The following is a 16,153-nucleotide window of genomic DNA, read 5'->3' on the forward strand; positions in this document are numbered from 1 at the left end:
ACAAACGAAAAGGAGCGCCCAATTTAAAAATGGACACGTTCACTTTAAGGACATTCTTGGAGGAAATTGTGTGGGCTGTGTCACCTGATGTTTTAAGAAGTCTTAGTGACCCAGAGCTGACAGTCACATCTAATGCTCAGTGCACACGTCTAGGATGCCAGGGGCCGGGGGCCCTGCCAAGCCAGGGCCTCAGCTGCCAGCCGCTCTCAAAGGAGCGCTCTCTCCCGCTGCTGCGCTTCCACCCCTCGCTGAGCTGCCCGGTCCCAGGGGGGAGGGGGGCCGCCCTCTATTGAACCGTGAACTTTCTCTCTGACTCAGTTGGGACTTGAAGGTGATGGGAATTCAAAAGCTTATCTAAGTGATTCTATTTGTTATTCAGTGAGAAAAAGAAAAGCCACAGGTCTGTTGAATCAGCTGCTGTCCTTGTTTGCCGTGCCCAGGGGCCGGGAACGTTGCTGTTAGCTTTCCCTCCTGCTCTCTGTTCCAGGTCAGTCTTCGCTGTTTCCGATGGAAGATGGATTCTTGGATGACGGCCGTGGGGATCAGCCTCTTCACAGCGGCCTGGGCTCACCTCACTGCTTCACTCACCAGAACGGAGAGAGAGTAGAGCGATATTCTCGCAAGGTGTTTGTGGGCGGACTGCCTCCGGACATCGATGAAGGTACGGGGAGAAAGGTGTCACGAGCATGGTGCCCAGAGGCGGCACACGGGAGGCAGCTCACGGCCACGGGTCACTGTTACGGTAACAGCGGTCTTGTCTGGCTCCAGGGATCAGTTTTGACTGCACTGTTCTCTTTCACATCTCCTTATCACGGCCGGGAGACGGGTTCATGGAGGGCGAGAGGGCGGCCCTGGGAGCCGGCTGAGACCAGTGGGTGGGCTCAGTGAGGAAGAGTGAACACCACTGTGGTGGGAAAGCGCCTCAGGGGCCTGGTGTGGACAAACCTGAGTGCTAACTGCATTTCAGTCTGAGTGCCACCTTGGCCAGATTCCATGACCGTTCCAGAAAGGTATGGACTGGCATGGCACTGTGGTAGCGGGTAGAGGCGGGAGCCTGGAGCGCACGCCCAGGCTGATGAGGGAACGCGATACTGGTGGGTAGCACCACACCGAGTGGGCAGACACCAGCTCGGCCGGGTGATCGAGGTTGACATGCCCCGTGAGGACAGGGTGACATGGCGTGACTGTGGGGGGAATCCTGCTCAGAACTTGCAGCTGGAACTTGGTCGTGAGCAGAGAGGTAGGCGAGGTTGCGAGTCATCTTGCAGATTCAGGGGCCTTTGTGCTTGAAGGCTGTGAAGCATGCAGCCCTGGCTGGTGTGGCTCAGTAGACTGAGTGCCAGCCTATGAACCGAAGAGTCGCTGGTTCAATCCCCAGGCAGGGCACATTCCTGGGTTGTGGGCCAGATCCCCAGTTGGGGGCGCATGAGAGGCACATTGCTTGCTCCTCTCCCTCTATTTCTCCCTCCCTCCCCCTCTCTCTAAAAATAAATAAATAAATGAAGTCTTTTTTAAAAGAAAAAAAGGTTGTGAAGCATGTAACAGACAGGAAAGAACGAGGAGCTGTTCCAAAGTGAAGAGTACGGGTGTCCTAGGGACGTGGCATCTAGATACAGCTCGTGTTCTGGCTCAGAAAGGAACAGAGAGGCGCTGCTGGGAAAGTCTGAAATCTGGCTCAAGTCTGTGAACTGGGCATCGCATCAGCACTGACTTCCCGACATGGGCGGGCAGTCATAGGGTAGTAGACAAGGAAGTGACCTTGTTTTGAGCAGGTGACAACAGTTGCATTACGGGTGAGAGAGCGTTGTGTCAGAAGACGACGATAGACGGCGGGGAGAGAGGTGGGCGGCTGAGCCGTGCGGAGGTCCGGAGAGAAGAGGACGGGAAGCGGCAGATGCACACAAGAGTGACAGCCGGGGAGGCTAGGGGGAGGGGTGCAGGCCTTCTTCATGCCGCTCTCGTACACGGGAGCTTTGAAACGGTTGTTTCTCTAACTGCTTCCCCCAACGTGGTCACGAAATCACTGAAATCTGCTCTTTGCTCTGTTGTTCCCTAGACGAGATCACAGCCAGTTTTCGTCGCTTTGGCCCGTTGATTGTGGATTGGCCGCACAAGGCGGAGAGCAAGTCCTACTTTCCCCCCAAAGGTAATCCTGGGGTTCAGCGCACACTGGCAGTTCCCTTGCAGCGTTTGGCGGTTAGCGTTTTCAGAAACGTTTGCATTTGATGTAGCGTTTTCCATTGTTAGACTTCTGTTTTCCCAGATGCATCTTTCAACTTTCTACCTAGTAGATACTTCCAATTCAAAGTTAACTTTACTTTAAAAGATGTGTCAAGATATTAGACTGAGCTTAATGTGGGTATTATCAGACTTTAGGTAGGAATGTTGTTTTGATTTTTTAAAAAATATTAACTCCTTTTCCTTCGTTTCAGTTTGTTTCCTTTCTCTTGAAGAATTACCAAAAAATAACACTAATTAGGAGAACATAACCCTCCCCCCCCTTTTTATCAGGCTATGCATTCCTGCTCTTTCAAGACGAGAGCTCTGTCCAGGCCCTCATCGACGCTTGCATCGAAGAAGACGGAAAACTCTACCTGTGCGTCTCCAGCCCCACCATCAAGGACAAGCCCGTAAGTGCGTCCCAGCGCGAGGGCAGCTTCCGGCTTTGGCCCCGTCTCCAGTCTGTCCGAAACCCACAGGCACCACGGTGTTTCTGTTCGGTGGCGCGTCTGTAAGGGGGCTGGAAATGAGGTTTTGTTATTGCTGTCAGGCTCCCAGCATTGACATTCTGTATATGTGTGCACACTATTTTGACATAAAATTTTTGGTTGACTAAAATATTGGTAAATCTTTACTGTTAAAAGATTTCACTTAGTAATGCATCTGATGAAGTAGCCGGATTTCCTGTTAATAATAGATTTAGCTTATTATAGGCAATGAAATTGCCGCTTTTGTTTATTGTACTCTTAAAACCAAAATGATTAGTATATACTCTTTTAAAGTATTTTCTAGTTTTATAGCTTTATTGCTTTGCAGTGATGTGAATGATTGCTTTTAAAGTACTCTGCAGTCGTGTTGAACCCCTTTCCCCATAACTTGTGCTGGGAGTGAGACATGTGGGTTTGCACACCCCCAGGTGCAGATCCGGCCTTGGAACCTCAGCGACAGTGACTTCGTGATGGACGGCTCGCAGCCTCTCGACCCACGGAAAACTATATTTGTTGGCGGTGTTCCTCGACCACTACGAGCTGGTATGATCAAACAAACAAACAAGCAAACAAACCCTCTTTATCCTTTAGCATAAGAAATATTTCATACATTTTTTTTCAGATGAGTTCTCTGTAAGCACTTGCGTTAATGTCTAAGAGTGAGAGTTCCAGAATCAGCGTCCGGCTTTGAATTCGTGTGCCCCGCTCTCTCGGTTAATAGTTGAATGACTTTGGACAAATTACTTCATTTCTCTTATTCTCAATTTCCTCATCTGTCAAATGGAGTAATAATAAGTGCATCTACTTTCTATGGCACTGTTTTGAGGGTTAAACATGATAACCAATGCAAAGTGCTTAGTGCAGTTTCTCACAATGCCTGTGATCGTGACTCTGTCACCTGAAAAAAAATAGCACCTTTCAAGGCCAGATTGTGGATGGAGATGTTTGGTGTTTGTTTCCCGTGTCCTCATTTGCTCATCAGCTACTGGCTGAGCCGTGAAATACAGTAGGGTTCTCAGCAGTGCATCGTAGCACTTACAAAAGAAATTTCATCCCCAACCAACTAATTTGAGATTTAATCGTATAAGGAAGATAAAGAACATAAAATGAACAAGAGTGCAGTTTCAGAATTGTGGCATATAATGGCAAAGATGACACATCCATTATTTCAAGTTTTTATAAGAAAAATTGGCAAATAGCTGCACTGCAGGGAAAGGTAACAAGATTTTGATGGAGATAAACTGGAAGGACCTTGAAAGAGCCTACTGATGTTTTCTAGTGTGCGAATGATTTTTTATGTTAAGCCGTGCCTTGTTAACTGGGAAGTCCATGGCGGCGACAGGGTGCGGAGCAGATAGACCAGGGTGCCGAGGGGAGCACGACTGCTCAGCCAGCCATGACCTTGACCTTGGGTGGATCGATCGTCCTCTCTGTGCCCATTTCATAGGGTTCCTCTGAAGATTAGAAGAGAGCATAAGTAAAACACCTGCCCTTAGGTAAAAGATAAATGGACATCTCTCTCTCAAAGCGATGAAAAAATGCCCTCGGGTGACGATATAATAAATACATAACTAGATAAATGGACACCTGGCTGTAATAATGTTGGATTTTAATTATTGTAATGACACGAGCTCGGGGTAGAGGTGAACCGCTTTTGATGAAACCCCTGGCAGGCCAGGTGAGTTTTCCTGACCTCAGGCGCCCTCTCTGCGTCTGTCTCGTGCAGTGGAGCTCGCCATGATAATGGACCGGCTGTACGGAGGCGTGTGCTACGCTGGGATTGACACCGACCCCGAGCTGAAGTACCCGAAGGGGGCCGGGCGAGTCGCGTTCTCCAACCAGCAGAGCTACATAGCTGCTATCAGCGCCCGCTTCGTCCAGCTGCAGCACGGAGAGATAGATAAACGGGTGAGTCCCAGGCGGCGTTCCGGAGAGGTCGAGAACTGGCCCTCCAACTGTCTCATTACCGAGGTTGGAATGAGGGGGTTTTATAAGAATATAAACCGACAGTGGACAGTTATGCCTGTAGGACCAAATCAGATGTATGTTCTGTAATATATCTAGGAATTTCCTATGGGTTTCTTCTCTCTATCTCCTAGTTTGCGTAGCCTAACCAGGACGCTATGTCAGTTTACTTGAGTTGATTTAATTTTTCCTAAGCTATCACCTGCATCCATTCATCTGTTCAGTTAGTCGATCATTCAGTATTTACCACATTCTTTCTGCTATGTTATCTCAGGCATGCAAACACCAACACCCTGAGGTCTCCTGACTTGTCTTGTGTTTTGTCCTGGGACATTGTGAATACCCCAGCAAGTCCGATTTTCTAGCGCACCATGTACCAAATGATGTGCAAATTGACTCCTAGAGCTGCATGGCTTAGAGACATTTCATTATAGCAAATTAAGTAAAAGTCATAAACTTTGATTTATAGCCTGAAATTTGGCAGTAACCGGTTAACACTATTTTCAGCACCTCAGATTCCTCTTTGTTGGGTTTGTCTTCTGAGTCAAAAGGCTGGAGAAAACCTCAAAGATAGCTCTTTTCTCTGTTTTCTAATGTGTTGTCTTCGAAACACTGGGTTCCATTAGGTATCTTATTTTATTGCACTCACAGATTTACTTCTCTTTGTATTCCATGCATTTGACAAGTGCTTTTTGTGTTTTTTTTAAAGATTTTATATATTTATTTATTTATTTATTTTTAGAGAGGGAAGGGAGGGAGGAAGAGAGAGAGAAACATCAATGTGCAGTTGCTGGGGGCCGTGGCCTGCAACCTAGGCATGTGCCCGACTGGGAATCGAACCTGCGATGCTTTGGTTCACAGCCCACACTCAATCCACTGAGCTACGCCAGCCAGGGCTGCGTTCGACAAGTGTTTTTGTGCCTGGGACCAGAAGTTACTGTCGTCCTGAGTTGGTGGTCTGGTAGACAGAAGGCCCTGTCCTCCTGAGTCTATAGCCTGGTAGACCAGAAGGTCTTGTCCTCCTGAGTCTGTGTTCTGGTAGACCAGAAAGCCTTGTCCTCCTGAGTCTGTGGTCTGGTAGACCAGAAGGTCTTGTTCTCCTGAGTGTGTGGTCTGATAGATCAGAAGGCCTTGTCCTCCTGAGTCTGTGGTTTGGTCAATAGAGCATGATCTCTGAACCCCCTGCCAGTAGGCAAGACAGTTTGGTCCTTGTTGTGGTGAGACTGGAAGTGACACCAGGATGTACATCACCCTCACGAGGAAACACAGTGTTTAGTTCAGCTGACTGATTTTTCATAGAAAGACCTTATTGACACGAAGGAGCAATGTGTTTACTTCCATTCTGGTGCCGGCGCTATTTCGTGGTGGACGGGCACCTTCACTAGCACCGAGCTGGATACCCAGTGCTCGGGGGCGTCGTGCTCTAAAGCGGCCGGGTGAGCGCGCTGTGCTGCTCTCAGTTCAGCACATAGAAGCCCCAAGCCAGCAGTGGTTCGCGTGTGGTGCCGACGTTTCGTTTCATGTACATTCCGTGTCAGCGGTGGCGCTAAATGTAAGGTCATGGTGGCACCATGCTGTCCTGTGACTGGGTCAAGGGAAAGGTGTCAGTTCTGTTGTGAACGTGGAGGAAGGCGGCCACGCCGGCCACCGTGGGTGTAAACATGCCTGCTCGAGTCTTGCTCACACCAGGAGAGACGTGCCTCTGAGCGGACGGTCCCCCTGCCCTGACTGCTTCGTTCCGACCTGGGTTTCCTCGTCGCGAGGTTGGCCATCAGAAATTCAGGCTTAGTGTGTAGTCCTCTGCGAGCACATCCTTCCTCCCGTGCTCTCGCTGCGCTGCCGGCGTTCTGGGGCGGCCTCGGGGCCGGGCGCCTGACGGTGCACTGGCTGTGCCTGCTCCTCCGTCTCCCGAGTCGTGCTCCTGCCCGGGCACGGCTGCCCTTTGTCGGGCTTCCCTGTCAGAACTGGGTGGCACCCGCGGTGGTGCAGTCTGGTATGAGCGAGTTCCAACCATGAGTCTCTCCAAGACGAAAAACAACCGACTCTGTTCTCCCTGGCGAGTTAATAGCCAGGTTATTTTTAATACTCGAGAGGCTCAAATGACAGGTCAGCCGGTTGAGCGCTGGAACAGGCCCAGCTTTATAAACGCACCTTTGACGCTTGGACCCAAGTAAGCCCTCTGACTGATGCAGAGGAGTGCAGGGTTGCGGACTGCGAGGCCCGTGGCTGCACCTTGTTCTCCCCGAGTGCCCGCGCGGGGACCACAACTCAGGACGGGGCGCTGCGGATGGAAACCCCGGCCTGGGCCTCGTGGCGGCTCAGAAGCCCGTGCCGTGGGGGGCAGGCGCCTCCCTCTGATCCGAGCCCTGAGTGCCGTGTCGTGGGCCGGAGGCTCTGAGTTGGTGTGTGAGCTACCATGCCACACGTAGGGCACATCCAGATGCATGAATTAAACTGCCGGCGTGCGCTGCGAAACTCCCTGGGGGTTCACTTCGCAGGGTTCAGTTGCCGTCACTTTATTTCTGGTGGGATCCTTTGTTCCTTTGAAAACTGTTTATTTAATAAGACAAAAATGTAAAGCGATGGGTATGAAAACCTGGCCCGGTTCTTAAAAGGCAGCTCGGTAAGAGAACTACCGGCCTTCCCTTCCGGGCATCCCGCGCAGGTCCATGCAGAACGCGGTGGACACGCCCCCGCACTCGTGGGGGAGTTGCCGGCCGGGCGCTGCGGAGCGTAACCCCTTCTCTTGTCCCCGGTGCAGGTGGAAGTCAAGCCATACGTCCTGGACGACCAGCTGTGCGACGAGTGCCAGGGCGCGCGCTGCGGGGGCAAGTTCGCGCCCTTCTTCTGCGCCAACGTCACCTGCCTGCAGTACTACTGTGAATACTGCTGGGCCGCCATCCACTCGCGCGCCGGCAGGGAGTTCCACAAGCCGCTGGTGAAGGAGGGCGGCGACCGCCCGCGCCACATTTCATTCCGCTGGAACTAGAGGAGAAGGGCAGTGCTCGTTTTCAGGCCCCAGAATAAGTGCACCCCTCCGTTCATTCTGGCCCCTTCCTCGGCCCCTCTCGCCGGCACGCCCGTGTAGCAGTCTGTACCTCACCGGTCGAGTGGCGGAGAGAACGCCCCCGGCAGAGGGGTCTGTGGGTCCCGCGTCACCGACAACGGTGCGCGCGGGCTCCCGGTTCGCGCCGCCGCCGTGTTGCCGGGAAGTTGCATCCCCTTGTTTTGCTGGAGAGCAAGGGGATCCGAACTTCCCGCAGCATTTTCGTAGAGGAGAGAGAGAAATATGAAGAGAGAAATGAAACAATAGAGTATTTTGGGTTTTTAATTAAATTATTGTTAATAATATATAAGAATACTTTTATTAAAATAACCATGCAACAATAACACTATCCGTCTATCCTGACACAGCTTGTCCCCAGGGAGACGCTTCTGCCTTTTCCTTCCGTTCCTTTCACCTCGGTTGCCTCTGTTTCCATCCCCTTTGCATTCTTCTAACAGCAGTGGAGGACGGTAACGACCACTAACAGGACAGGGTCTGTGAGGGCAAACGCAGCGGCGTGAGCAAGGCGAAGCAGCATTATCACTAACTCGGAGGGTTCGGAGGCCGGGCGTCCCCTCGTGCCGCCTCAGGGTCACTCCCACATCAGAAACGGAGGAGTCGCGTTGGCAGAGCCAGGTTTCTTTTCTTTTCAACAAGTTGTACGATTTCGAATGTAAAAATGGGGAAATCTACTACTGAGGGGAGTGCACCTATTTATTTTGAAACTTAGTTATCTGGTCACAGCCCCAGGAAACCTACCAAAGCTAGACTTAACGACAACTGGTGGGAAAACTAGCATTTCCTCTCCTGAAGATCTAATGTACAAATTTTTATTTTTGATGTTCTGTATAAACTCTATATCCTAATTTTCTAACGCTCATCGGGCGTCAGCCTTTGCTCTCCATTTTGACGTCAAGAAAACAAACACAGTGGGTCTAGGGGCACCGCAGGGTGTCGCCTCTGGCTGCACAGAAAACGCTCGTGGCCAAAACTGGAAGACAAAATCCATCCACAAACTGGCTGCTGATGGGCTGCTGATTGGCTTCCTTTTAGACTTAAAGTTACTTTGGGTATCCTGTAATTTAGTTGTAACATAGAAAATGGGGAAAAGGTTTTAAAAAAGTTAAGTAGTTGCAAAGTGTTTTGCACTGTTGAACTAAGTAACTGTGTAATCTGTGCAAAGATACGTATGTTTATCTTACTCTTCCTATAAAATAAAGTAACATTGCAGTTTCAGAACTTAGCATGGGACATAGTCAGTGTTTGAAGTGCCAACTTCATCCAGTAATGCATGCTTTATTATAAATAAAATCTAGCTTTGAAAGGCGTTATTATGTGTTGAACAGTATGCTTCAGGGGTAAATTTAAAATAGTCTCTTGAAGCCCTGGTCATGGAAGTAACTTTTATTTTAATTGACTTTATCTTATTAAATGCCCGATCCACCATTACGAGGATTATTATCGGTGTGCAAAACATTGTTTAAGGAAATCTAACGGCAATCTTGCTAGTCGTGCTACCTGACAGTACCATCTCGGATCCTTCAAAACCAAAGACTTGCCCCAGCGCTGTGGTGGAACCACCTGGCTGACGCCCCCTACTGGTTATCTTGAGGAAAAGCAGTCCTTTATTTTTAATACGGGCTTTAATGAACTGTGTACCTGTGAAGTTCCAAAGGTCAAAATGGAGACATTTGCTGTCTGACAGTGCAGCCTAGAGCGGGAGCTGCTTTCCGAGAATTCCCTGCAAATGTTGCAAGCGGTCATGCGGAGGGAGGGTGCTCTTGTGTGGCTGGTCAGGGACTTTTTTTCTTTTCTCCTGGACTACATGATTCCACGTGGAATGTTCATTCGCCTCTTTCTTCTTTCAGACGCTTGTAGGTGGCTTGGGGTGTGCTCTTGTGCTGTCCCTACTCAGTAAACAGGTGTGACGAGCTAACGAGATATAACGCTGCTCGAGAACTAGCTTTGAATAATGATTTTCCCCTTTGTACATGACCTGCTGAATTTCGGTACAGTGTTTTGTAGCTGACTTATTTCGTCATGCACATAATGTGTATTTGTCATGCACTACTTTTGTATATCTTGTTTTTCCAGCAGTGAGCATTTTTAGGCACACTTTTCACTGACGGGATATCTCTTTATGCAATACCTCAATTTTTCATATTGCAAAGAGTAGCTTTTTGTACTTTTATTACTGAGAGATCTTCATATACTTCATTTTTTAATATAAATAATTTTAATAAATTTTATTTTCTTATATTCTGCTTTTTATACATTTCAGTGCTCTGCATACATTGTAAACTATTGAATGTCGCGCACTGGCGATGCCGTCGTAGAGTCTGCAGAGGAGAGAAAGCATGTCGCTCTGACGTCCTCCCCCCGCGCCGGCCGCCGGCGCGCCTAGGATTTACGGAGTCGTCTATGTGACGTCACAAATTAACGACACAAATTCGCATGAAAATGACAGATAACACTGTAGTTCCTCAAAAAAAAAAAAATTAAATGCCTAAGCATACGTTAGAAATTTAAAATAACAAAAATTGTCTACAGCTTCTTACTGAGTTTTTAAAATTATTCATAAACGCAGACATTTTTTGGTGAATGTTTAGCCATTTTTAATATTGATAAATTGATGTTAAGTGTTTGATTCAGAGATGTCTGCCCTTTTAAATTATATATAAGGAAAGAATAAAACAGCCTGCCGCAGGCAGGCGCGTAATGGTAGTGTGCATGACTAATGTAAGAAACCGCTATTCTACTACTCCCTTGTGATTGTGTGACAAGTGTGTTTACAGATTATTTGGTTACACTTCAATTTACAGGGCATAAACAATGATTATCTATTACTCTGAACTTTATTGATTACATGTCCTTCAGATTACATGGGATTGTAGTTGGGAGTTACCATGTAACTCAAAACATAATTAACATGTAATTAGTTTACAGATTTTAGGGTATCACTTCAAGTTACCAAGCATGTAGTTGTAGCGCACTTAGCATGGCACCAGCCATGTACTTACAATGTAGTTACAGAGTAATTACATGGTTATTTTTGCAATGTAAAATAAAGTGTTTCTGATTATTTTCTATGTAAAGGAGCCCCCCCGCCCCCTCCGGTCCCCACGCTTTGGTATAATCTATCTACTTCTCCATACACAGACCTCTGCAGAATGCAAAATGAAACTTGCAGTGAGTGAATTAGCGTTTTTTGAGAGTGCTGTTGGAAAGACTTGATAACTCACCCCTTTTGTTTTGAAGAGTTGAATCTTCTGTTAAAAGGTGATTTAAAACTTGAATGTGATGAATTGTGGCAAGTTAACTTCAAGTTATGTGCAATACTTATTTCAAACTTTTGAAAGATCTTTGCAGTGTAATTCTTTGTTTTTAATTGCAGACATTTAAAAATGTCATTTTCTACTGTTAAGAGTAATCCTCTTTCTTGCTGGTGTTTCTAAAGAAAAGAATCAGAAATCAATCTTTCTACTAATGTAAATTTGAGATTATTTTTAAAAATGGAATAAAAGAGGTTTTGGTCATTTGCTTTATTTTATTATCTTATTTTAAAGCTACTGTGATTGATAGCATTGTAAGAATCGGGACAATATTGTATTCAACTGTTTTATTTTTTATATTTTTAAAATTTAAAGTATAATTAGTTTTTATAATTTGCATCAGATTTTTGTTATATTTTTTGGAAGTGAAACTTTTAGCAAGTGGGTGTCTAGTTTTTACTAATCCCTAATGTTTTTTTCCCCAGTGTATTGCTCATATTTTCAGAAGGAAAAGTTATTTAAGTATGTCAGTTAATTGTACTACTTGGCTGAATTTCCATATAGTTTTTACTGTGTATGGGGAGGTTGTAGTATTTATTATAGCATTTTAAATAAGGGTAATTCATTTTTTATTAAAGTCATTTTCACGTTAAGTTCTTATTTTTGTATGTTCTACTCTTAAGTTATATAACACAGTTCCTTTTTTAAAAGAGTTCATTTGTTGAAGTGCTAGTGGAAAAATTAATGTTATTAAATAGTTTGCAAATGACTATTTATACCAGTATGCATATAATTTTTAAATATTTGTAATGTGAGATGTTGAATGAATAAAACTTTTAACTCAGCGTTCTTTTAATATAGTTACTTATTTTCAACATAAGTAGGTTCTGCTTCTGTAGTTGGGAAAATAGCCTTTTAAAAACATCAAGAACATATATTCCTGGGCCGAGACAGAACAGAGCGGTGAGAGGGAGGTCCAGTCACATGAGTCCTGGAGGTGAGCCCGCGTGCACGTGGCTCGAGTGCGCCCCTGGGTGGCGGGGGCTCCTCGCCTGGGGCCCGCACAGTCGGTCCAGCGAGGCCCTGCGCAGGCCCCTTTCCTGAGGTCTGGAGTACGTTTTCCAGGCCTAAGCCCCCGATCCGACTGTCCAGTGAAAGTGAGGGCACAGGTGTGTATTGAGTAGGGGAGGTCGCTATCTGGAGGTTCACTGGAGGGACTTGATGGCGAAGAGGCTGCATTTCTGGCCACTCTGCCAGAGGCCCTGGGTCAAGGAGTCTCCTTGGACTTTCAGTCCCTCCTTAGGCCCTGACGTCATAGGGCGTGGCCTTGGGGATTTTCTATGCTGTAGCTGTAGCCTGTGAATTGAAAGTCTTATCTTTGGTTCATTAATTGTGGACTGCTGAATGCTGTGATGTGTTAGGACTGCATGTTCAAACTTTGAAGGATTTATTATAATAGAAAATATCACGTGGAGAATATCCCATTTTTTGTCACATTTGAGTTTCTGCTCTTTTTTGCCTTGAACGTGGTATTCCCAAGACTAGAAAGAACAACAGTTGCTCTGGGACAAACGGACTTAGAAGTCTTCTGCTTCCAAACTGTCTCCCCCAGCACCCAACCCTTCTGGCTAGAGGGGTTCCCGAGGGTCGAAAGAGAAACATGGACTCATTGTTCCCCTTACTGACGCGTGCATCAGTGCCCTGACCAGAGAGCGCACCCACAACCTTGGCACGTCGGCACAGCGCCCGAGCCACCGGAGCCACCCTCGCCACCCAGCAGGGCGGCGGCGTGCGCTTTGTGCCTTCCATGACACCCTCGCTGTCTTTCTGGTAATTCACATCATTTGCCTCCTCCAAAAATGTCCCTCTGCAAATGCCCCCCCACCCTGTGATCTGAGCCGGGAGCCCACAGGCTCAGAGGAAACTCGAGGAACGCAGGAAACGAACCCTGTGCCCCGCAAGGAATCTTCACCCAGCAGCACCAGCCCAGGCTCTCGCTAGACAGCATCTTGTTTTGGCCACGCCTGAGGCTTGTCGTGATGTTTTACATTTGAGTGTTTTCCTAGTCCAGTCGGGGGTCACTGTCGGCTGGCAGGGAAAAAGGGTCTCACTGTGTGTGATTCAGGGGGGCGACCAGATTCAGAAGAACGTGGCTGGTCTCAAGGAAGCTGGGAAGCGAACAGCAGTACCCAGATTCAGTGTGTGCGAGCCACCTGTGTCTTCTGTGCGGACGATCTGATGGCGTGTCGGGGGGAGCTGCCTGTGGGTGCATGGGGGTGGGATCAGTGAGCACTGATGCCGAAAGCTGCACCTGAGCCGCCTTTATCCTCTTCCCCGGCATTCTATTTCGGTTAGCAGGGTTTCGGTCCCATAAAAATGTCAGTGTGACCAGGCAAATGTCACCGTTTTAAAGAGGTTATTTTCAACTTCTACACGCTCCCCTGGACACCAAAAGAGAGAAGGAAGAAGCATACCCGAGAACGACCCCCTCCAACTACTAAAGACACGAGGGCATCAAAAACTCGTTCTGAAACAAGTACCTCGGGAAGGGAGCCGGTGGCCCCTGAAATCCGGGAAACCGCGTCCAAGGTTTTAGGCTGTTCCGAAGGGACCTGAGGCTCCGTATTGGAATGAACAGGGCGGAGCTAGTGCCCGTGTGCGAGGGGCAGTGGGGCCGCCCCTGTGTGGAGGATGCAGCCTGCTGTGGGGGTGTGGGACGGCCTCCCAGGTCAGGGGGTCTCCACTCGCCTGGCTCTGCAGTGGCAGGGGGCCTGGTTCTGGGAGAGGAAGGACACTCGTCATCACTGATCACGCTGTCTCAGGCGCCCGCTCACATTAGCATGGCGACTACCCCCTAAGGTGCAGCGAGTCCTCACCTGACATCGTCGGTAGGTTCTGTGGCTTCCAGGGAAATGCGACATAAAGAAACCAATTTAACCACACACTAATTGACCTAAATGAGAGCTAAATCCCCACCGCATCTCGTCAACATAATGAAGCGACACTGAGTGAGACCACGTCATGTGAGGACCTGCCGAGCTGAGCAGAACATAGAACAAAACGCAGGCCCGCAGAGCAGCCGGGGGCCCGGGGAGGTGCGCCTCTGGCTCGATGCAAAGCCCGGACTCCCGTCCCCGCCTCCCAAACCCCGCAGCCTTCCCCCGTCCACCTCGCTGCCCCTGGGGTGGCCGTGGGCAGTGAGTTTGTCCTGAAAACAACAGTTTTGTTTCTAAACTTAATCTGGGTGTGAGCCATCGTATTAGAAGTTACAGAGGCCGGTAGATGAGAGTTTGCTAGAGAGCCCGTGAGGCCACCGGCTGCCCAGGAACGGGCGTTTAGTTACGGCATTTGCTCCTGTGCTCAAGGTCACAGAGCTGGGTAGCGGGTGGTGGGCGGGGGGGAGGAGGCCGGACGGCAGCTCTGCGGTCTGTCATGCCCCAGTGGCTCCGGTCTGCCTGGACTGTCCTTGCCTGCCTCGTGGGCCTCCTTTACACGTGGGCCTGTGGCTCAGCGACCAGGCTTGGGCGTACAATTCCAGGAGTAGGAAGTTTAAATGTCATTTCTAGTCACTGCGAGGAACTGCAGACTTCTTAGTGCATATCTTCGACTCCACCCCTCTGGAGAGACCCGTCAGTTGGGGGCAGGAAACTAGTACTGTGAACCCCAAAACTCCAGACACCACCAGTTCTGGGAATGAGAATAATAATAATTACCACCACCACCACCACCACCACCTCTGGCGCTGACAGAGTACTTCCCGAGCACCAGGGCATCACGCTACAGCTTCTCTTTCACCCTCCCCCTCCCCCTGCGAGTCAGGGGCCGTCAGGGACTCATTCGAAGGTGGCCAAGGTTCAGATCGGTTGGGCAATCCGCAAGGCCAGGATTCGAACACAGGCCCACAGGAGTTACACTGAAAAAGTGTGTACCACCTTTACAAACCCATTGCAACATCGATCCCTACTCGGGTGTTTGTTTGACCAGCGTATCTTTAATACGATGGCTATGCCCTGTGCTCATGATGTGGTCCGAGAAATGGTCGGGGGGTTAGGAAGTGGACAAATGGACCCACCAACCCAAATCACGTGGGTGCCAAGAAAGAAGAGCTGAATGGATGGAAGGAAGGTATGGTGGGGGGTGGACAGGTGGGTGGGTGGGTAGATGGATGGGCGGGTAGATAGGCGGGCAAGCACACAGATTTAGATACATCTCTACACATACACACTGGATTTTTTTCCAGATTCAACCCCACCAGAGAGAAAGGGTTTTACTTCTTCCTAGAAAACGGATGGAACAGCACGTCCTGTGCAGACACCCAGCCCCTTCTCACTCATGTCCTCCCTTGGGTCTCTGCACGCTCGCCCTCTGTAATCTCAGGAAAACAGCCCCGAAATCCAGATGGGGGGCCGGGTGGGGGAGAGGCAGTTTCTCTGGTGCGTCCTGGGGAACTGGAAAACAGCACTTATTTAGCTGTTTTGCCAGGCTGAGATGTCAGAATCATTAAAATACATACCTGCAGAGAATGTCTATGCCTGATTTTACGTATCTCAAGAAACAGAAGCAGCGTTACCGTTTTTAGAGCGCCGGCTCCGGCACGTGCAGCCTCGGTCCTCGCCGCAGCCGAATGGCGGCCCCCGAGCAGATGTGACTCGGCAGAGACGGGAAGAGCCAGCTTGGAATGTCTGGACGTCGGTTTGCAGCGAAACGTCCTTCTGGGGGAGCTATGAAGGCCACAGCCAAAGAGAGTCCTCAGCCACGATTCCTGTGCCATCCAAGGGATTCAGATCCAGCCAAGACCCAACCCGGAATTCTAAACTTGGGAGGGGTGCAGACGGGCACCCAGATGTAGTCCCCTGAGGGGTCCTGCCTCCATCAGAGCGTGGGGGGAGGAGGGTGGGTTAAAGGGGAGAGAAGGGAAGTAGAATTGAATGATCAAATGCCATTTCGTGTCCAGAAGCTGCTAGCACCTCCCCCAACACACGCACACGCACACACACGTCTCCAGGACACAGCCTTGCACACACGCGACAGTGACATCTCTCCCCGGGCGCGGCACGGGTGCAGGGAAGCAGCAGTCACCACAAGGGAGGAGAACTGGAATCTTCCCCGGATTTCCTTAAACTTACTCCATACTGTAACACTGTGTCCGCCGAACTCCACGG

General features: G+C 49.1%; 1 protein-coding gene across 4 annotated transcripts in view; it reads left to right on the forward strand.

Moving 5' to 3' along the window:
- The window catches only part of CPEB4 (cytoplasmic polyadenylation element binding protein 4), a 56,895-nt gene extending 45,059 nt beyond the window's left edge, over positions 1-11,836 (forward strand). For all 4 annotated transcript variants that reach the window (XM_028527412.2, XM_028527413.2, XM_028527414.2 and 1 more), the window contains 6 exons: positions 488-661; positions 2,057-2,146; positions 2,512-2,630; positions 3,137-3,251; positions 4,435-4,616; positions 7,435-11,836. In XM_028527412.2, coding sequence (XP_028383213.1) covers positions 488-661; positions 2,057-2,146; positions 2,512-2,630; positions 3,137-3,251; positions 4,435-4,616; positions 7,435-7,662 — 908 coding nt within the window. In that variant the 3' untranslated portion in view covers positions 7,663-11,836. The remainder of the gene's footprint in view (positions 1-487; positions 662-2,056; positions 2,147-2,511; positions 2,631-3,136; positions 3,252-4,434; positions 4,617-7,434) is intronic.
- Positions 11,837-16,153: the final 4,317 nt, after the last annotated feature.

The sequence above is a fragment of the Phyllostomus discolor genome, chromosome 13 (assembly GCF_004126475.2).
Source record: "Phyllostomus discolor isolate MPI-MPIP mPhyDis1 chromosome 13, mPhyDis1.pri.v3, whole genome shotgun sequence".
NCBI lineage: Eukaryota > Metazoa > Chordata > Mammalia > Chiroptera > Phyllostomidae > Phyllostomus > Phyllostomus discolor.